This window comes from Pholcus phalangioides, unplaced genomic scaffold, assembly GCF_987345545.1.
Source record: "Pholcus phalangioides strain wild (caught in Gottingen) unplaced genomic scaffold, Ppha-v1.0 ptg000015l_1, whole genome shotgun sequence".
Lineage (NCBI taxonomy): Eukaryota > Metazoa > Arthropoda > Arachnida > Araneae > Pholcidae > Pholcus > Pholcus phalangioides.
Window position 1 is genome coordinate 92,477,376 of NW_028301608.1, and position 24,019 is coordinate 92,501,394.

At 35.4% G+C, this 24,019-nt stretch overlaps 1 protein-coding gene across 3 annotated transcripts; it reads right to left on the reverse strand.

The window, feature by feature from the left end:
• Positions 1–1,301: 1,301 nt before the first annotated feature.
• Positions 1,302–23,514, reverse strand: park (E3 ubiquitin-protein ligase parkin). 3 transcript variants are annotated; one of them, XM_089244782.1, is made up of 10 exons: positions 23,085–23,514; positions 12,052–12,196; positions 10,322–10,461; positions 9,518–9,717; positions 8,807–8,943; positions 7,802–7,863; positions 6,578–6,727; positions 5,879–5,959; positions 3,777–3,897; positions 1,302–1,612 (listed from the first exon to the last, which is right to left on the reverse strand). In XM_089244782.1, the coding sequence occupies exons 1-10, from the start codon at positions 23,337–23,339 to the stop codon at positions 1,503–1,505; spliced, it is 1,401 nt and encodes a 466-aa protein (XP_089100908.1). In that variant the 5' UTR covers positions 23,340–23,514; the 3' UTR covers positions 1,302–1,502. The 3 variants fall into 3 exon arrangements, with proteins under 3 accessions (XP_089100908.1, XP_089100909.1, XP_089100910.1); XM_089244783.1 differs by lacking the exon at positions 23,085–23,514 and adding an exon at positions 20,589–21,151 and having other exon boundaries at positions 1,314–1,612; XM_089244784.1 differs by lacking the exon at positions 12,052–12,196 and having other exon boundaries at positions 1,319–1,612; positions 23,085–23,513.
• Between the last annotated feature and the right edge of the window lie 505 nt (positions 23,515–24,019).

Genomic DNA, 24,019 nt, shown 5'->3' on the forward strand with positions numbered 1-24,019 from the left:
TAAATGTCTATACGCTGACCATATTTCCTTCATAAAAATACGGGAAATTAGTCATTGGGGGTATCACCAATTATCGCAAAAAATTATCAAAGGCAAGTTAAGTTGTCAATCACAGCCAAAATTGTAAAAGGCAAGTAAAGTTGCCAGTTGTAGATAAAGGGCACGAGTCCACCATGAAGGTATATCAAGTACCGTTAAGTCCGCGGATTCGGACCTGGAGAAGAACATAAAACAAGTTCCTTTCTCTACCGTCGTCTGAAGCGACCACTGATAGATAGCACCTTCATTTCCGACAGAACTCCATCGGTTGGAAAAGCAAAAACAGACCATTTTCAAAATAAAAGGCCGGGAAGGGCAAAATAAGTGATTTCTCCGTATACGAAAGACGTGCACCTCATACGCATTCCTAACGAATCAGTACATGCCGGAATGTTTTCTGAGTGTAGCCCTAACATATTTATGTTGTCAAAATCTGCTTATTTCGTATTCTTTCTGGTGTTGCCATTCGTCACCCATATTTTGAAATGAAGATGGTGAAAGCTTGAATTTTCGTGCAATATAGGTATCATAATGTAGGTCTGCTTGCAGAGGATTTTTTTAAATGGGGGAACGACTCACTCCTCGAAGTTGGAAAACCACAGAAAGCCAGTCACAGCTGACCACCAGTGTGAATCAACGGGGCTTGAGCCTAAATCCTCGCAGTAGGGGCGGGTGGAGAACACGTTAACGTCAACTGGAGACAGGCCAAAACTGTGGGGCAGATATTCCAAGAAAATTTCCCAGCGAAATTCGGCGAATGATTAGGACGTTCAAAAATATAAAGTAGAGCTTGGCAAATCAAAAAAATATTCAGAATTTATACTTTTCCCATGTTAAAAGATGTAGCGTAATGAAATCAGAAAATTTTGTGTCGCCCTTAGACTCCAATTTAGAAATTTATTCCAGTTAAACTCTTTACGATCAAGGGCGTAATATTACGTCCAAACACCATGGAATAAAGTCAATCAAGTTCTCTGTGTTTTCTTTCCTCTCTGCACCATCACGAAGCTTTATAGCAACCCTATTATCCTATTAGGGAGGACTATACCTCCAGTTAAACAAGTCTCTACTGAAGTTTACTTGATGATTAATCTCACTGTTATCAAGTACTAATGAATTCATTGCAATACAAGTCACAGAAGTTTTGACCGTATGCTTCATTTTTCAAGGCAGAAAAAAACGAATTTTAAAAAAACTACTATACATCTTGAAATATTGTACAATAGTTCATCAAAATATTGTTCTCGTGGTAATTTAAATGAATTAAACAACTTAAATTGTAGAATATTGCTTTTATTTTCTTTCCATAAGCTTTATCACAGTCTGTGGGTAGCAATAAGTACAATAATAAACACAAGAATTAACATTCTCACACTCGATTCATAAACATCTGAGATCTGTACATGACATTTTTTTTAAAATTCATCATGGCTCAAAAAAATATTATAATTATTTTTTAACAATCACACAAACCAATGATTTCCCATGCATTCTCTCGTCCATTCTTCTTGGCAAACCCAACACCAGTGGAAACCACACTGCGATCTTGTGCATACCATGTGCATGCAGCCACCTATAATATTTTGAAAAATGCTTCACTTCCAACAAACATTATACTAAAACATGCTGAAACAATTCAGTTTCATCATTAATGTACATGGTGGGCAGAAAGTCCATGTGACATATTAATAAAATATCAACCGATTGACTCAAAAAGTGTGGTTTGCACAAAAATTCAAACCACGATGTAAATTTTTTTTTTTATCAATCAAAAATTTATTCAAATATCAGAACAAAAAGACTGGGCTGTATCTCAAAACTAATTACAAAAACTGAACACATAAAATGTGACATAAATGTGTAGATAGCGCAATAAATCACCCAGGAATTCCCTGGCCTATTGGATCGGATGTGATGGACTCTCCCATGTTATGGCTTCCTCGGTTTCCACAGATTCACCCCCCCCCCCCCCGCCGATTCCTTTTACCAAGGAGCTGAAAGCAAAAAAAAATATGGAAGTGATCGAGTCCCTTCCTCAATCAATGTCAGCTGTTATGAGGTGGAGAAACTGATTACATTTTTGCATGTAACACATTTTCACAACACTAGTCAATTTCATTGAAATCAATCTATCATTGATCATACTAACATTATGCAGCATGGCTACCATATTAACGAAGTAATAACTAGACATGACCTTCGAGTTTGCAATGAAATCTCTTTGGTCTGATAAAATATATTACAAATAGGATGAATTAGCAGAATATTCATAGCCATACTGAGTAAGTTTGGTCTGCTTGAAACTGGATGTATGTATGGTGAATATTTCATCACAGATAAAAAAAATTAATTCCAAGATTCTCCATGTTTGAAATTCATAAAATCTTTTTTGTATTTATTTTTCAATGCTAATTGAAACGTGCTAAATATTTATAAATTCTTCGACAGAACTGATTAAACTACACTGCACGGCTATTTAAGTCACGCAGGCTAGTATAGCTATACAAAAATTCAACACCAATGGAAACCTCACTGATTAATGCAGTCGAATCTCATTATAATGAACTCCAAGGAAATGAAGGAATCACTTCATTATAAAGGAATTTCAGAGTTTATACGTATTTTAGCATCTGCTAAAAAAAGTTGTTATGGTGAACTTTGGTTGCAAGAAAAAACTACTTATTTAGTAGTTCTAACTTACTAGTTCTAGATGAAATGAAACGAATGAACTTAAATTTCAAAAATAACATAAATCAACTCAAATCAATTAGACATTGAATTTCTTTTGTTTCTTGTTTTGTTGCATAAGGTTTACTTAACATTTTTGAGGCAAATAATCTGTGTAATTATTTTATTTATTTATTTTTATTTTTATTTATTTATTTATTTTGTACAAGTATTTGTGGAAGAATGAGAAACAACAAATTTGTCTTCTGTATACACATGCTCAAACACATGCAACGCTTTAAAGGTTTGTATCCAAAAGCATGTGTAAATTCCAAATTGTGTTCTCATATGAGTGGGGCCAGTAACTGGCACACTTCGGGAAGGATTGTCCTGAAACCATGTATGTGTCTGGAATATGTCTTGAACGATTGTCCTGTAAAGACAACTGCATCCACATTTTGAAATTTCAAAGTCTGATCTTTTTTTCTTATTCGATCCTATAACTGCTGTTCGAATTTGTAATTTACATTTAGTCAACACAAATAGTCACACATTACACAATGTCAACAATGTTGAAAGAATAGATGGAAATATGACGCATTTTAATGCCACATTATTTTTATTTACTCCAGCATCAACTTCAGAAATGATCTTACTTTTTCTTTAATTGAAAACTAATTCCTTCCAAGGCCACTCATTTTGAAAGAAAAGAAATATGAAAACTATGAAACACTGTATTGGTTAAAATTTCTTCCCCATAAACCATAGAACAACAATCTTTCTTTTCCAACAGTTCAGCAAGTAAATTCTCTGAAACTGATTTTACTGGATCATTTTTGGATTGTTCTATACTCTTTTGTTGATTTTTTGAAAACTTGTTTTTGAATTCGTTATTACGGATTTTTCATTCCTAATATAGGAATTCACAATACATTGTTCTTATGTAAACTTATTTGAGGATTAGAAAAGTTTCTGCTATAACAAGATTTTTGCTATAATGGTGTTCATTAAAACAGGTTATGTTGATAAGTGCTTTTTCTAATGAAATGGAAATGAAGAAATTATTCTACCATCACGTTCGGTAGGAGTTCGACACTTTGGACATGGTTTGGTGGTTATTTTTATAACATTTCGGCTATCTTCATCCCATCTTGATGTTCCAGCTCGCTCATCAGTGATTTTATGACCATCCTAAAATGAAATGCAATGGTGAATTAGTAAGGAGCTTCTAACAATGCCAACAAAAAAAATAAAGTATTTGAACGCTTTACAGTATGTAAAGTTTTGAACTTTACATACTGTAAAGCATTCAAATACTTTATTTTTACATGGGGAAAAAACAACACTTTAACACATTCACATCAAGCAGCAAGAATAATCTTTGAAATTTTAAGTATTTTATTATAAGTATATTTTTTTTACCATAGCTGGCATGAGCAGCTGGTCTTATTGCGAGAGACTTCAATTTCTGGGTTTGCGCTCACTGGAATGGCATAGAATCGCTGCATTGGCATAGAATCTAATCTGAAGATGTGCTATAAACTAGTCCCCCAAATGGTTTACCTACCATAGGGAGAACCCTCCTTTGAGATCATAGACAGACAAGTTAACCTGCGGAGGCGTCGCTTCCAAATAAGAATACCAACTGCAAGAAGAGATTACTTTTTCTATGGATTCAGATGCTATGTAGCGAGAAGATGGAATAATCTGCCATCAGAACTTGTATGCGTCTCCTATGCAAGATTTGCTTCCTCTATTGAGGATTTCGACTTGCTCCATATATGAAGTGCTTACCTTCTGACTATTATTTCTAATTATTTTTATTATTTATTCATTATTATTTTATTATTGATTATTACTTTTCCAGTGTAAGTGCATTTCATACCTTCTTGGTAAATAAATAAATGTCATTATTATCAAATGTGGAATAATTTGCTGTATGTAAAAATCCATTCTTGAGGTGTGGATGTAATGCATGAAATTTATTTCATTCGAGGAAAAATCAGAACAGGAATCAAAAGTTAATCTCAATTCTCCCATACAAGCCAGGCGCAGATCCAGATGAGAGTGATGGAGTTTGATAACCAAATAACGTGAGAAAAATTGGTCTGTTCCATGAACTTTGGCATGATCTAACGAACTTATGCAATAAATTGCCCCTCTTGACATATTGCCCTGGATTCGTGCCTGATATAAATAGGCCTCATATGAGGACAAATGAATTTTTTTTATAATAGTTAGCTATTTAGTCATAATGCTAACATGTAAAACCTCATCTGGGAATACCAATTACATTCCAGAAAGTGTTTTGAACATCAAGAGTTTCAAAAGACTTCATGCTTCATCTCTTTGTGAATAAATAAATTAATAAATTAGTGAACCACAACACCGGAACTCCTGTCGCCCTGCCAGGGCAGTCTTAAGAGCATCATGAGCCCGCATGCCAAGTAAGTTTTTAAGGCCCTACTTAGCTAAAATACTTGCCTGCAAATTTGCACTCTTACTCTCAAAAATCTTTCAATCAGATCTCATTTTTGTGTGGCCACACCCCTTTTAAAACACGGTTGGGCCCATGCATTAGGACCACACTGCACCCTACATTTAAGTTGTATCAACATAAAAATGTTTTCTTTTTTCAATTAGACACACTTTGAACTAATCTTGACAGCTTCCAATATCATGTTCTTAGAATGTTTCCCCCTCAACAGTGACATTGAAAAATCCAACAGATAAGAAAAGTAAAGATCTTCACATTGACTCCCTTCTTATCCTAAAGAAGAAGGGACATTATTGATGAAAACATTTGCCTCAATTTACATCGTAAGACTTGGAAGGAATTACTGACATAAGTAGGAGTATTACAGTACAAGAGGGTGGACTTGAATATTAAATTAAAATGCGTTCGTACCTGGGTCAAGATTCACCTGTTAAAACAGATATATTGAGTTTTATAACTGGAGTGCTGACAATGTGCAGCAACCATTAAGGCAGCCACACACATACAATTCTCAATGTCATTCAGGGCCATTGAGGTTTTTTTACATGATTTTCATAACCTACTTATTTTATCATATATAACCATAGAATAAAAATTACATAAGAGGAAATACATTAAAACTGTACACTATACAATTCTTTCAGTAAAAGAGAGAAAGAAATAAATGTTACGTACTGTTCCAAATATATCGTTCATTTGTGTTGTTTCACATGAGCCAATGTGATATCCTTGTAGGCAGAGTTTGCAGAATACATACTAAATGCAAAAAATGGTAAAAAGAAAAATTATCAGGCATCATAATCTCAGTTTACAATTACTTTATTAATTTCTCAAATATATTGTTCTCATTACAATGACTCGTGAAAACAATTCAAGGGTAAAAGTGATAAACACTAAGTGCCAAAGGGGAAAATATCAGAAAATCGCAAAAAAAAACTGCTTTTGCAGCCCATAGGGATGTCCACATTTGCAACCTCTTTACATGCTCTTTTGAATCACTTAGAGGACTACCAGGCACTTTTCTCATAGACAACATTACAAAGTATTGCTCATTTGACACTTTAACATGAAAAACTGTTTGAATTTCTTACTCTTTTAAATATTTCTTTCAATTTTCTTCCCAAATTTTTCAGAGCCTTTTGAAGCACTTCTCTTTTCAGTTTTTTTTTTTTTTGACCGAACACCACCTCTAGTCATATCGTTTGTGTTGTATTGAAATAAATTCTCTCAAGAAAGTATGTTTAAAGTGATAAATGCTAAATTGTTGACACTTGTCACAATAGGTGGGGCATCTACATTATTCAACTACCAGGAAGTGTGCAAACTATCTCCATTTCAGTATGAAGTACTATGATAAATGAGTTGCTCACTCACCCCACATCCACCGCCACCTTCAGTCAAACAAGTGACTTTAGAGCAGTCAGGGTCTGGAAATAAACCTGCACCACAACCAGGTTGAGGACATAGCACACCTCCTGCTTGTAATACGTATTCCTCTGCTGCAAACCTCTCATATCTGCAATACTGTAGGAAGATACCAAAAATATGATACTCATTACCCATTCCATAATTGCAATAAATTGCAATTTAGTCACAAAAAATGTAACAGATGTGCGACTATGGTAATTAAAAATTGAAAAATCTTTGTAATCAATCGTACAATAAAATATAAACTGTATCTGTAATGTGCAATTTGCCGTACATCCCTCTGCTGGTATGCTGGGAAACATTGAAATATAAATTTGAAAATTATTAAAACAAAGGAAATTTGAGTCACAGATTCAGTGCAGTTTGCATATAGAAGTATATTTGTGTGCATAAATTAGATGGTGACAGAAGTACGAATTGAAAAACATTTTTGTATTCCTTGATCATGTGTGTGTATAGGATTAGAATAAGCAGAACGAAAAACAAATGAATTGCAAGGCAAAACATGATGTTGTAATACAAAAATGATAGTATATTTCTTCAATAATCTGAAAATATGTAAAAAACTTGCAAGAAATATTTTTATTTCATATTAAAAGATGATTTTAATTAAATTATAGCAATAAGTAAATGCACAATTTCCATTTTATTAATGGAATTAATTTTAAAAAAAAACATTATTTTATTTTGATTCACTTACATGCACATACAAATACATAAATCAATATCTATCTTTTGAATGTATTCTGTGATCCTTATTGCTACAACTTTTCCGTACATGCACCACATATACATTTTTTTTTCCTTTAGGGAATGTGATCCTTATAAAATTTTGCTTTTCTTGACGTGCCAGTAATGGACTAGACATCATCCAAAAAGTTGTTATCTCCTGAGTTTTAGGACATGGACAGAGATACAGGGGCATGGGCATCAACGGTGGAGTCAACTGATCTAATGTATATATGAATTGTCATCACCATCATCATCGTACCCCCCACCCCAGACTTCCAAGTCTACCACCGCCTATGTTTTAGGGCATGCCAGCTAATGCACAAAACTATGATATCTATCAGGCACATCACAAACTAGTTTTACATTGTACTTTTTTATACTGAACTCAACAGATGGTTGAACATGACAAGTCAATATAAGTACCCTTTCATATTTTACCTGATCTTCTCCAAGAAGTTTAAAATGATAAGGTTCTTCAATCAATGAATCTGAACAACCAGCTGTAAAATAAACAGACAAAGAAAATAAATAATGTATGTAACAATGATAGTGTATAAATATAAAACTGATGAAATAATCAGGAAGATGCATTCAAGATGGATATTGATTGTTATCATGAAGTGAAAAAGTTCAACTATTGAATAAAGCTGCATTTCTCAACCTACGGTTCATGATGATGGCATATGTGGTCCACAGATAGACTTGATAAAATTATTCATCTGTTGTAATTGATATTAGTAATATCCATATGGGTTCAAATAAAATTATACTTTCATACTTAGGTTCACCATACATCATCAATGAGAAAGCAGGAAATATTGTGATCCTAAATACGGGATATCAATAAGTTTTGCAAAATTGCAATTCATTGCTTTAAATGCAATTACTGCTAAAATTGCTGAAAGTGTGTAGAAGTGCTACAAATCACAGTAAACAAAAATGTATTTCATGAAAAAAATATTCAAATGACTTGATGACCATATTTCATTGAGAAAAATATGGTAAACTGGGATCTTAAATAGTAATTAGTTAAATACAAGACATCACCAATTGTCATCAAAAACATTGTCAGAAGTAGGCAGAATCACCAATTGCAATAAAAATTGCAAAAAATGAAGACAAAATGGCAAACCTGACAAATATGTGAGATGAATATTATTCATAATTTTTGTCATAATTATCATAATATAATTTATATTACAAAAACACTGTGTGTGTGTAAATATTACAAATTGAAATAAATATCATTGAAAAAGCAGAACAAATGTATAAAAAAATTGGAACAACAAAAATTACAGGAATGTCCCGTAATACAGGACACAAGTGGTCCGTCATATTGTTTCAGGCATTTTACTGGTCCTTGTGTTTTCAGAAAGGTTGACAAACACTGAGTTAAGCATCACATTACCTATGGAATAATATCAAATTCAATTTTCTATTTACCTGGGCAGTTGAGTGTATAGCCCAATGTCTCGCTCTGTATGAATTTTCTTTCGTTGAGACGTGAGCTACAATATAGTCCAAAACACTCTAAACATATTACATGTCCATCTTTACATGGGAACACTAATACCAACTGGCTAAAATAAAGAAATGAAAACAATAAAGGGAATTATTACATACTATTATTTGAAAGATAAATGAAAATATTTTATTTAGTCATAAAGAAATTGAACTATTGTTTTAACATGAAATATATTTTGCAAAAATTTCAATTTTATTTATCCAAAAAAGATGCATAGCAACATCTGAAACTTATTATAAAGTGCCCCCTCTCCTACTTCCCTCCCAGAGACAACATTATTTAATATATAATAAATATATATATTCATAATCGGTTGATTACCACTAGAAAATCACCCTGAAATATTCAAGTGTTGTTAAATCAAAAGATCATGGTTTCTTAAACTGTAAAATTAATTTGTTCCTAAATGAAGAAATGCACGTGAAGAAAATTTTCCATTCTTAATCAAATTCTTACTTCCTAAAATAAGAGTGATCTACTTAACTAAGATATCAAAATTTCTTGATTGTGTTCAACATAACAGCACATTCATGATATATAGGGAAAAAAGGAAATGAATTTTTTTCCAATTGTTCTCATTGTTTTAATAACGCTCTAGACTTACAAATAGGGAAAAAAGAAAATTATACCTGATATCTGTGCATGCAATGCAAGGTATTTCTTTGAAATTATTTTTTATGAGATACAGAGCCACAGCAGAGTCTCCAGGCAGTGTCACATGATTAGCGCATTTGAAATAAAATTGAGCAACAGATCCATCACAGTTCTCTGCATGGCAAACACCTCGAATGCGACCAGGAATGAGGACATCTTCCCAACAGGCTGGTTCCTGAAATATACGAACAACAGTGTTTTTAAACAAATTATAATGGCCGCTGTGGTGGTCGAGTGGTTATAGTGACGGACTCGCGATGCGAGGATCCGGGTTCGAACCCCACAGTGGTGGTCAGCTGAAGTTGGTTTTCTGTGGTTCCCAACTTCAAGGCGCAAATGCGAGCCGATCTCCCCGTTAAAAAGTCTCGCCACAGAGAGCAACAGTCCTACAACGATAAATCATTCAATCATAACACTTCACTCATAGTTAGAAAATCTGATGGCAGCACTGCACATAACAAGCATTACAGAGAAACAAAATTTCACGTCAGGTTTCACTACACGTACACTCACATTCCCGCATGTACTGATTCTTTGGGGGGTTCCGCGGGGGGGGGGCATGTGTGGTGTAATAGTAGTAGGTAGGGCCTCCAAAAAAATGGCTCGGGGATACATGATGTTCTTAAGTCAGCCACCTCGTTGGGCAATTTGCCTGTTGTGGCGTTGTATTTGTATTTGTATATAAATAAAATAATTTATTTTTAAAAAGCAGTGAAAAATAATCCCTTTGCTTAGCATTAAGTAATGTTTTTATCATGCATTTTAAATTTAATACTCACCCTATTCAGAGTCAATGTACCTTCTTTACATAATAAGCATCGCACACGAAGTTTCCCGGGTGTCATACTTTTGCAGGGATGAGAGCAATATACGAAAAAATGTCTTTTCTTGTAACTCTTAAGATTTTCATTCAAATGTCCTAGGAAAAATACAAAAGCCAGTTCAAAATTTGGGAGAAAAAACAACAGGTTTTTGAGCATTAAAAAAAGATTAAACATCATGTCATCTATATTAAACACCAATCAACCATTACATGATCAATGTCTGATCAATAATCCTTTACTACAGATGGCTTTCTTGCTTCCCACGGTTCATAAATTCCTTTTCTAGTAATCCACAACTACTGCCAACTACTCTGGACTCCGTTCGTGAGGGACTTATTTTGCAGTCGACTTGTACAAGTTTTTTTTCAGTTAATTTTTTTCTATTGTTTTGCTGTAAAACATGATTATTAGGCTCGTAATGTGTAAAATGATAACATAGTTTGACATTTAATAGGCTTTTTCTTAACACCTCCCTATTATCCAACATTCCGCCTGCCCATTTATGTCGGATAAGTGCAACTCTACTGTACTTATTATTATTTTAATTCAATCTTTACTCACTATTTTCATATACATGTGTGGTCGTATATTTATCTATTCGTGTATGTATTGTGTGTACAAATCTTTTCCTTTTCTTTTTAATATTTGCATTGATAACTTATGGCATCCAATAGTGCTATATTGTACTTTTAAACTGAATCAGTGTGTTGTTATTATACATGTGTTGATTTGATTTTTCTTTTTCGTATTATGCTGTATTGCAATTTTAAGAGTTTCTCTGAAAGTTTGTTAGCTATTACTTAGGTTTGTAAGCCTCATGGCATACTCTGTGGAAAACAAGTTATTGTTTTTATAGGACCCAAATAAAAAGATGTAGAAAATGTGCACATGTGCTGTTCAAAAACCATTAATAGGGTGAAAAGATTTGATTTTATCAAAGTAGTATTAAATGAAAACTTGCTAGTTTCATATCTATTTTACACCCGAAAACTGAAAAACCACTTTTTAGCAGAACATAGATGAAATATACAATTTTTAATTTCTTTAACTATTACATCATCATGAATAATTTAGAAAATATTAAAAAACTGATATAAATATTGATACTTGAAATTTACAACATTGTCATCATAGAGAGATATAGATGGCTTTTTTCTCAGCCAGAGATATCAAGGAAACAATTATTTTCCGGATATTATGCTGAGGTGAGCTCGGAAAGAAAAGTCATCACGTCTCCGCCGGGACTCGAACCCAGGCCTCTTGCATACCGGGCAAGCATGCTACCATCTACACCACTGGAGACACATGAATCTGCCTTCCTAATTTCACGCACTGTGTCGTGAGGCGCTGAAGTAGAGGCATTAGTAGCCTCTCTTAACTTCAGGAAATGGCCCCCGGGTGGGACGGTTTAGAGAGATATAGATGGCTTTTTTCTCAGCCAGAGATATCAAGGAAACAATTATTTTCCGGATATTATGCTGCATAATAGTCATCATAGTTCTACACAATTCACGATAAATTTGTCCAGTTGTAAAGCTTATGACTGAGGAGTGAATTCATCATTATCTTATAACCAATTTCAGTTTGAGAGGAAAAACCAGTCAATAGCCATGCAGATAAAATATGTGGGCAGTAACATTATACATGGTGGAAAGACATGTAATAAAGTAAAAATATATTTTCACCATTTTGCTCTTCATCCAGACCCTTACTAAAGAAACACCCATGCTCAGATCTGGCACAAGGAGATTCGTTTTCATCTGAACACGTGTTACAAGCCTTTCGAGATGGGACGGCATGAATTATACTCTGCTCTCCGACATCACAGTCCTTTAAAACAAATACATTTGATAGAATCATTTTCATCACTCAAGTCACGTGTTGAAAATTCGGCAGAGTAAGACAAACATGAATCCACTCCAGTATATAACTGTAGATCAAATAAAATTTTACAAATATCCATTATGTACTAGTTAGCAACAATCCCCAAAGCAGAATGTTTTGCAATGTTCTGCAACGAGCCCTCAGCTGACTGAAAATGTTCTGCGGTAAAAATTTACATATGAATAATAGCGTTTTTCTACACTTTTCTTAAAATTCTTCCAGATTGTTCTGCAATAGTACGGGTTGTTCTGCGACGTATGTCGCACATTTCGGCATATTCTGCTTTGTTACATTCAATGTAACAATGTTTGTTACAACAATGTTACATTCATGATCTTCTCACCCATCATCCATGGTTCATGTCTACCTATGGAATGGCTCAATCGTACCATAATAGGAGGGGAGGGGTATCTATTGTTTCAGCCATTACCTTAATGCAACCATAATTTGAAATTTGGGTCAGAGATACCTTTCATATCATCTTTACATGATGTCAAACTACAAATATGAACTATTCTGCATTCATTATTATTTTTAAATGAATTTTATACTAGTTAATCATACATGCACCTTTTACACATTCCTCTGAAGAATTTCTTACAATTTGGTAGATGCTCGAATGTGTGTTCTGAATTTGCATTTGGTTCTAATGTATTTATTGCACCAGAGTTATGCATATTTTGTGTTCTAGTGGTGCTACTATATACCTTCTATATTCTGAAGTGTAAATGACAAATGCTTAGTTTTTCATCCCATATAAGTATCATGTTACAATTGTACCTGCTCCCAGTGGAGAGGCTTTTTTTTTTCCAAATGGGAGACAGGCTTGCACATTCAAGCCTTAAATTTAAAAAACCACAAGGAAATCAACTTCCGCCAACCACCACTCTACGACGAACCCAGGTTCGTCGTAGAGAATTCAGCAGGATACCCACACGACCACACAGTGGCCAAATGAATATACTACTGCTACTACTTGACTTCACATGCACCTCGTATGCATTTGCATTCCTCTGTGGAATTTCTAACGAATCGAGAATGACGAACATATTGTGTGAGTGCACTCATATACATAATATGCATGGCCCTTAACATATTTATGATTGTCAGAGTCCTGCTTGTTTTGGGTTCATGCTGGAGAAGCCACCTACCTTCGATATTTTGAAGTAAACACGATAATGCTTGAATTTTCTTGATATGTAAGTATTTTGTTGAAGGTAAACCTGCACTCTGCAGAGATAAAATGAATATGCTATAGAGTGTGCATGTATAGACTCATATAAAGGCTTATATCACATACTAGCTGTTACCTTGGCTTCACTCGTGTGGATTTGGTAATCTGAAAATTAATTGCGACACTATCCCCCCATATAGCATTTGAACACCTCATGACCCCCATGGCTGACAAACTTTCGGAAATCCCATCTTAGACATTACTTTCTACATTATAAAATATAATACTGACTAAATTTCATATTTACAGTTTCAATGATTTCAGCTCAGAGACGATTGCTCCATATAACCTTTGAACCCCTCCCCCAGAGTGTTGAATTTTAAAAAAAAATCTCCGTCTCAGTGAGTCTCTACATTATAATGCATACTGACCAAAATGTTACATATATATTGTATATATTACATATATTATTCTGTTATTTTGAACTGCCCCCCCCCCCATGACCCCTTTAATTGTCTAATTTAGAAAACCCCTTCTTAGTTAGTCTTTACATCATGCAATAAAACTGGTAACCAAATTTCATGAATTTTAGTGGTCTTTGCTCAGAGTGATTTCGCTGTTACCTTTGGAACCCCTAGGGATCGAATTTCAAAAAATCCCTTTTCAGTTAGTCTTTACTTCATGAAATAAAACTTCTGACTAAATTTCATGACCATAGATTTAAAGCGGTTTCAGCTTGGTGTGATTTCTCTAGCCCTGTTTACATGAGAAATAGAAAGAGCGGGTTTGAAACCTGCTTCAAGAAATTTCACCGACGACTTCCTAGAACTTCCAATGCCCCAATATTGCACATGTAAACAGGGCTTTAGTGTTACTTTTGAAAACCCTTATGATCCCCGTAGGGGTTGAAACCCCTTCTTAGTTGATGAAGGATCTTCTTAGATCATGATACTTCATCATCATAGTTTTATGATCTTCTTAGATCATGAAACAAAACTTCTGACCAAATTTCATGACTATAGATTCATAGGTTCCAACTTAGTGTAATTTCTGTATGTTACCTTTCAACCTCCCATGACCCCCTTAAGGGTCGAATTTCAAAAAAAGACCCTTCTTAGTGTTTATGTCATGAAATGAAACTTCTGACCAAATTTCAGGAATTTTTTCTGACTAAATTTCATGAAAGTTTTTGGCTTCAGCAGTTTTGGCTCTGCATGAGAGAGATTTCTCTGTTACCATATAACCCCCTTAGAAGTGGAATTTGGAGAAACCTCTTCTTAGTTTGTCTTTACGTCATGAAATAAAACTTCTGACCAAATTTCATGACTATAGATTCAGCGGTTTCTGTTCAGCACGATTTCTCTTTGCTACCTTCTAACCCCCTTAAGGGTCGAATTTCAAAAACCCTTCTTAGTGAGTCTTTACATCATGAAAACAAAAACAAATTTGATATTTGTAGCTTCAGCAGTTTCGGCTTGTGATGATGAATCAGTCATGACATGTTATTATATATATATAGATGCATTCTTCCATTTTCACTAATGCTCTTATAAATAGCAAGTGAGTTTGGAAATAATTAGAGAAGTAAGAAATGTCTAATCATTTAGACACTTTAGTGTTCATGTCCCCCACAAGAAGTATAAGCTGAGCGATCTAGGCTGGAGTAATTGACATTCAATGTAAAATAATTTACACCATAATATTATCAAAAAGCAATGTAACAAGCAAACTAAAAGTCTTGAATTAAATGTCTCAGTGAAGTATGTGGGGAAGGAGCAGCATTATGTGTGTGTCTCCTTCTAGAAAAACATTGAAAGAGATTTTGAGTTTTAACCACAGGACAAAAAGTTGCTATTTTTTATTTTGGTCTAATATCAAATTGTATCTTATCCAAAGGCGGAGACATGTATAGACTAAACGAATGAGACGTTTCTTGATGGAGAGACAGAATCGTTAATATGAGAGATTTAATTAAATGATTAAATTATATGATACATCAGAGACCCATCGGGAGCGCATTTTCTTGCATGCGTCCGGTCTCACACTTCAACATCGAATGATACTAAAATGATAGTACCGCTACATGGCAGGTGTCTTTCTGCTACGCACCTACATCTAAAGAGCAAGGTGGTATTCGCTAACATTCGGCCACCCTGCTACAAGAACGTCCTCGTTCACATGATACATTATTTTGCACAGCACAATTTTTCTGGAGTATATCAACAAATACACTAATTGCAAAAGTAATTATGGAAACTATAAAATACGATACACAATATAAATGTCAAAATATAACAAAGTACAAAAATTAGTAAACACACATAATATGAATTGAAGTCAGAAAATAATGACAGTTCTCTCATAGTTCATAGTCTTTCAAATACGACGGCAATTTTCTCGCCCTTTTAGTACGGTTCACTGTGTTTGAATCATTGTCAGGATCGCAATATTCCTCTCTCGGTGTACATGCATTTGATACATGATTATCGTTGATTTGTTTCACTTCACCATCATCATCGTCATTGAGCTCTGAGTCAATAACTTGATCTTCATCGTCAACAAGATGGAATAGTTTCATCTGAGATGCATGGGCTGTTGTTGTATAATTTTGTCGTCTTCCTCGCCCTTGACCACTTTGACGAAAATCAGTGATCTTATATGTGTCTGATGGCAGTATTCCAGCAACCACCATTGGACCTCGGTACTTTGCTTGTGTTTTGGTGCTTACTCCGGTCTGCTCTGGTAACCGTCGTACCACTATCACATCACCAATAGAATATTTAAAAGCAACGCTGTGATGAGCATCGTACATCTCTTTCATTTTCTCTTTTGAGTCCAGAATATTTTCTCGAGCTTGATCACGCAATTTGTTTGGTGACTCATATTCGGAAGAAGTTGGCAATAATTCCGGTGGGAAGTAACCAGGTCTTTCGGGTTTGTATCCATGTAGAAGTTCAAAAGGGGACTTGCCTGTGGACTTACTGGGTGCCCAATTTATTGATCTTTGCACTTCAGGCAATACTCGATCCCAATCCCTATGCGACTCAGTTTTAACAGACGAGGTTATCATAGGTATAAGAACTCTGTTTATACGCTCGACTTGACCATTTGCTTGTGGCCTTTGACTACAGATAAGTGTATGTCTGATTCCATGCAATTTACAGTAATCTTCAAATGCTTTTGACGTGAAGCAGGTTCCTCGATCAGTTATAACACGATGGGGAGTTCCATAATCACTGATGAATTCATCAAAGTACTTGAGTACACTCTTCGTGGAGCAATTAGGACACGGTCGTAAACGAACAAATTTCGTGAAGTTATCAATAATGACCAAAAGTTCTTTGTTGCGATGAGAACTGGATATCAATGGTCCTAGGAAATCCATGTGAATAATTTCAAACGGTCTTTTACCTGGGAGTATAGGGTTCAATTTCCCTTGTTTCTTTCCTGACGGTGCTTTTGTAAATGCACAGACCACACACTGTCTCACATGTTGTTTGACGTAGCTCACCATTTTTGGAAACCAAAAATGTTCTCTGATCATCTGTACTACTTTTTCTGCACCATAATGACCTGAAAAATCATGATATTTCACAGCAAGGTATTTTCTCATGGTTCGTGGCATCACAAACAACTTTCGTTGCTTGCAATTAATTTCTTCGATGCGATAAAGTATACCTTCATTCAACTCATAGTTATCAATAGTAGATTTATCATGATGAGTACGTTTAGATACTGGCTTCTTGAGAACGGAAATAATTTTCTGCAATTCTTTGTCCTGAGACTGAATAAGAGAAACTCTATCTCTTTCGTTGGAAATGTAAAATGCCTTGGGATTTACATTAAATTCGCTTGGACCGTTAGAACGAATCCCGTCATACGATGTATTTTCGCATTCTTCCACAGGTGAACGACTGAGAGCATCGACGTGCGTCATATTCTTTCCAGGACAATGTTTCACCTCATAATCAAATTCGCTAAGTTGTTCAGCCCATCTCGCAATTTGAGGCTTAATATTTCGTTGAGTGTTCAAGTATATGATAGCAGAACAGTCGGTAACAAGCGTAAATTTCAAGCCAAGTAGTAACGGTCGAAGTCGCGTCATTGACCATACAACAGCAATGAGTTCAAGACGACTGGAGTGGTACTTTTCTTCATTAGGATGAGTTCTACGACTCACACAGTACACCAGCCTTAGATTGTTGCTATTGTCCCGTTGAAGTAGCATACCTGCTAATCCAACCGCACTTGCATCAGTGTGCAATTCTGTTTTATCACGAGGATCGAATAACTTTAACACCGGTTGTGACACTAGTTTTTCTCGCAAGATCGCAAAAGCAGTTTTTTGTTCATCATTCCATTCAAATAACTGATTGTTCCTAAGTAAACGGTTAAGGGGAAATGCTATGATAGCATAACGTTCTATGAAGCGCCGAAAGAAACCAGTCAAACCCAAAAATCGTCGTAGTTCTTCTTTAGTCTTGGGAACTGGATACTCAGCTATAGCAACTAATTTCCTTGGCCCAGGCTTCAATCCCTCTCTGTTTACCACGAAACCAAGATATTCCACTTCAGGCATACAAAATTCACATTTGGATAGTTTCAATGTCACCCCAGCTGTTTGCAGTTTTTCCAGAACCTTTTTCAATTTTACCATCATGTCATCGAAATCATATGCGCCAAAAAATATATCATCAACAAAACATGTTACAGTGTTCCACAATAGATCACCCAAAGCAACAGACATCGCACGCTGAAAAACTGGAGGCCCATTTGCTAATCCAAAAAATAAACGAGTTGGCTCGAAATGCCCATCAGGTGTTGTAAACGCAGCTTTACGTGATGATTCATCATCCATTGGGATCTGGTTGAATCCTTGACATGCATCGAGAATGCAAAACATGCTAAATCCTGAAAGACGGTCAAGCAAATCATCAAGACATGGAAGGGGAAATTTATCTTTCACGGTTTGAGCATTTAACTGCCTGTAATCAATCACCATTCTGTATTCACCAGTCTTTTTGGGAACAAGTAGTACTGGACTACTGTACTCCGATATACTATCTCGTATAATTCCTTGATCTTTCATTTCAGTTGTAATTTTTCGCAGTATTTGTCTTTCATAATGTGAAGCACGGTATGGAGATCGTGCTACCGGTTTGCTTCCTGGAATTTCATTTATGTGCATCACAGCTGTATTGATGCATCCGATTTCGTCAGGTTCTTTCGCAAAACATGAACGATAATCATTAAGTAATTCGCACAGCCTATTTTTTTCTTGTTCCTTTATGACATCGCCAACTTTAATTTCTTCACAAATAATAGGTTGCCTATTGCTTGTGATTGCTTTTGCAACCATAACATCAGAAACATCAACACTGGAATCAGGCTCGCTATTCTCATCATGCCAGAATCCACGCAAAATACCTCTATTTTTCTTTATTGGTATTTGGCATACTTCCTCGACCTGAATTTTACACAATCTATCAAACTCATCGATATTAAGGAACTGTGACTTTCCTTCTTTCCGTATCATGATTAATTCCGGTGAATCGATAACATTATTACCAATGAGTACATTTGGTCCCTCAAAAGTATCGTCTTTTACTATATAGAATGTAATACTTCTCATTACTACATTATCTATGGCGACATTCACTTCTGTAATTCCTAGAGGTTTACTAAGACCACCAATACCTCTAATAGGAGAAATAACATCATTACGAACGTCGGCGTTTACCCTTTGAGCAAAATTTTGTTTCATCATAGATATGTCAGCACCTGTATCTACAACAGCTTCAGTTTCAACCTCATTGATACGAACAGTTTTGTTGTGAGAAGGAATGTTTATTTTCGGCATGAACATAGCTGTGTTCACCAGAGGATTTTTTGGTTTTGTTGAACAATCTTTGGTACCATGACCCTCTTTTTTACAAGATGTACAGAACTTCACCCTTTTTGGTTTAGGACAATCTCTGGAAAAATGCCCCTTTTGGTAACAGTTATAACACGCATTATGGTCTGCAGGTTTACCAGTATCAATGTCCTTTCGCCAATGATAATCTTCTTTCTGTGGTTTGTTTTTGTTAAATTTTTCTCGAGTCAAGTTTTGAGTTGGCGGTCTAGAGCCTTTTGAATATTCATTATTATACACTTTTTTACAAGTGCTCATGACCACACTTTCATATTCATCAAGCATTTCTGTCAACTTTACCACGGTTGTGATTTTTGACCATTCATCAATGAAATGATTACGAACATCTGTATTCACACTACGTTTTAGTTGATCGGTCACGATAAGTTCTTTTAGCCCCTCGAAATCTTTTATTCCCAATCCGCTTATCCATTCCTCGAAATAATTTCTCAATTCGAAACCAAAGTCCTTCCACGTAATTTCCGAACTTTTCTTGTGGTTATTGAAAAGCTGACGGAATTGTTCAGGGCACAATTTGAATCGTCTCAACAGAAGTTTCTTAACATAGTCATATTCAGCAGCTTCCTGCTCAGGTTCTCTGGCAATGAGAGCAACAATTTCTGATGGTAATACACTAATGAGATGCGTAACCCAATGTTCTTTCGGGATGGACATGATCTTAGCTTGACGCTCAAAAGAGGTCATAAATAAGCTAATATCATTCTTCATATCAAATTTTGGGATCAATTTATGAAGATCTACTTTAAATGAACTATCATTTTCCCTCGCTAGACCCCCACCAATTGAACTTAGAGACAGTTCTAACCGTTTCTTTTCCAATTCCAATTCCATCCTTTTCATTTCCATTTCATCCTGACGCTTTCTCATCTCCATGTCATTTTGACGCTTCCTTTCCTCGCGCTCATCAATCTCTCGTTGTATTCTAGTTTCTATAACGGTATCGACAAGGACCCTAACAAATTCTTCCTCATAATTCTTCGAGTTTAGAATTAATAGTTTTAAATCAGCAACTTTAAAATCGGGATCAACTGTTTCCCCAAGCTCCTCGGCGAGAATTTTCAAGTCACCTTTTCTCGCTTTCGCTAAGAATGACATCTTGCAATATTAAAAGAAAATAATAATAATAAAAGAAAAGAAAATGACCAGTGCTATGGTATTATTGCTAAATAATGATACGGAATATAGCATTAAATTGACTCTGATCATGAAACGAAAATAGTTCAACTCACCACTACATGGCAACAATAAAAAAATAAATCACTTCACTGCATATACACGAAAAGAAATGAATAAAAAAAAATGAATTCACTGAAAATTAATCGAAACTCGCGCAAAATCTTGTACATCGCACTTGCGCGCTAATATAACCCTCGCATCGTCAAACGTGGAACCATATAATAATGTGTGAAATAAATTCACTGTGGATCAATCAAAGTTTGCGCAAAATTTTAAACATCACACTCGCGCACTCTCACCATCACAACACCTCGACACATCGGAAACGTCGCAGAATAATATACATCATACACGCACTAATATCTCGCACTGCATATACTAATATCGCGCACTAAATCATCACAACATCAGTCATCATCATATTTTCACCAGCAAGGATAGGAGAATCACTGGAACATCGGAAATATCGCTGAATCTTTAACCTCAACAGCCATTAGACTACTTCGGGAATCCTCGGGTGACATCGGCAATAGTCGGGAGACATCGATATCTTCGGTAACATCGGAGATCCACGGAATCTTTAACCTCAACAGCGATTAGTATACTTCGGCAATCCTCGGTAGACTTCGGATATCCTCGGGTGACATCGGAAACAGCAACCAGCGGACGTCATCGGCAATCATCAGTAGAAAAGAAGATACTTTTTTTTTTTTGTTTCGTCGTCGAGAAGACAAACTTCGCAAGCTGCCGATTGTGGGCTCTAGTTCATAAACATCAACGCACGTGGGATATGCATAGCATCATCGTTATCACTATATATCTATGTCTATGTCATCCCACTTCTGAATTATAGACTAAACGAATGAGACGTTTCTTGATGGAGAGACAGAATCGTTAATATGAGAGATTTAATTAAATGATTAAATTATATGATACATCAGAGACCCATCGGGAGCGCATTTTCTTGCATGCGTCCGGTCTCACACTTCAACATCGAATGATACTAAAATGATAGTACCGCTACATGGCAGGTGTCTTTCTGCTACGCACCTACATCTAAAGAGCAAGGTGGTATTCGCTAACACATGGGAGTACATGGGTCCCCTTTCCTTAACGCCAATGATAGTGAATTACTGAGCAAATATACCTAATACATATATACTTTATATGTTTCTGCCAAAGCCCAAAATTGACCAGTTTGCCAACTGGCCGGCCAATGTCTGAAATTTCAGGTGTTTCCCAGACTGGCCCAGTATATCGATGCCTATGATTCAGGGGCATCACTTCATTAGGAGCATTTTATGTGACCATGTCGGCCATTTATAAAATTATAAGCTAACCATAATTTTTACGGTTAGCTATGGCAACCCTAACGAGCAAAGGTCATCATATCAACAATCATATTATTGATATCTTAGGTATCACTGTAGACCTATATAGGAATATTTATATCATACAAGATATATATTGTTATATAGGGGCCTCGCAAAAGTCTGATATTTGAACATTGACCGGGTCAACTGGCCAATTTCAAGGTTTTGAACTAACATGTATATATGTTACTGTAAATGTGATAAATCTGGTTATAATGCAAAATTGCCAAGCATTTTGACAAGTTTGTTAAATTTTCCTAAATCAATCACTCTTACCAGAGATTATGCATAGTACCCAAGTATAATTGTTGATAAGTTTCTTGAAATTAATCACTTTTACCAACGATCATGCTTAATACACAAGCATCACATTGTTGGTAAACTACATATGATATACTATAACCAATAAGTCACACATGTATTGTATCATTACATCAGGGATATGATCGTAAAATTTGTTGTCATTATATCTGGAGTCTGACAATATTCATCACACATTTGGAATTTTTTTCATATTTATCAAATTCACCAATTACACTAGGGTATTATACATAATTGCAGACAAAGGTGATCAATTACAAGTACTTACTAAATTCACTAATGACACTTGATTATTATGCGTAATCACTAGATAAAAGTGATAATGTTTTCAATATTTAATCAAATTAACAAATGGCACTTGGGTATTATGCATATTCGTTGGCAAAATACATAAATATATCAAAGTTACCAAGATGATTGGTAAGTATGCATGATAACAGGTTATTATGACAGATTTATCACATTTACTGTAACATATATATGTGATAGGGAATTACTGACTAAGCCTGGTTGGAAGTACTGGTCTAAGAATTTACATACTTTCTCTCAAAAATCGTAGTACCAGATTTAATTGCCATGAAGATTCCTGTGTGGATGGCCCGTGATAAAGGATGGGCACAGAAGGGAGGCCTCGTGATAATAAGATCTGGTTGCAGTTTTCAAGAGTAAGTATATAAATTGTAAAGTATTTCTAGCCTGCGGTAAGAAAAATCCCTTTGCCAAGGAAAGCCTAATATGATCTTAAGGAGGAGGCCCTGGGTAAGCCCATGTGTTAAGACAACCTCTGATAGGGCACAACAACAACAAAAAATGAATGTGGCAATCAGATTCTTCTCCCCACGAAAACTCAATTACCTGTAATAACATTTCATCCTCGAGTTCTTGACCAGCGAAAATGACATGAAGCTCATCCTCGGATGCGATGTGCATGTTTTGCTTAACGCATTGCTTCAAATCGAAAACAGTCCAATTTTTTCTCAGGAAAACGGGAACGGAACGCGATTGACATTTCACGTATATTTTTTGATCGCTACTAATCACAGATTTAACGGGGAAAATGTATTTCAGCAAAGCATTGGTGACTCTAATTATGAATGAAATCAAAAACATCGGGTGATCATTAATAAAAACGAGTCACGTTTGTCCTTTGGGTGAATCATTTAAAATAAATCTAAATACAAATCGCGTCAACATTTAACGGGTATAAAAAGATTGGATATTCTTGAACTTCAAAACCCTTTAAATACCACGGATTCTAGATCTTTGTTTACAAAAAACTAATCACGTGATATATGGAAGTATTGATCTGATTATACAGTGCACTTGGCTTTAATGGTAATAAGGTTTAATCTTAGAGGAGAAATAAATTTCATCTTTATTTCTCCTCGATGGGTTTAATTGGTTGAGAAGAGTTTCGATATTAAAAGTGTAAGAGTAAAACATCAGAAACATCTAATCAGGGCCGCCGTAAATTCAACTCATTGGCGTTTAAATTAGTGCGGGTCTGACCATCGAGGAGAAATATGTTTTTCTCTTAAGGCAGTTGAAAAATATCACGTATTTGCTGCCATCTGTGGTTCACAATTAATACTAGTTGGATAGTTTATCGTTCACTTTCTACATAATAGATGACGGCTTGAGTTCTGTATTCCTCTTTGTGATTCATCAATGTTCTCATGAAGGATGCATGGGTAGATGGCAGCAAGAGATGTGGAGTGTTGACACAGTGGAATTGGTACCATTCTGACCATATCCTCATTGAAAACATGGGAATTTGAATTCTAGGGTAA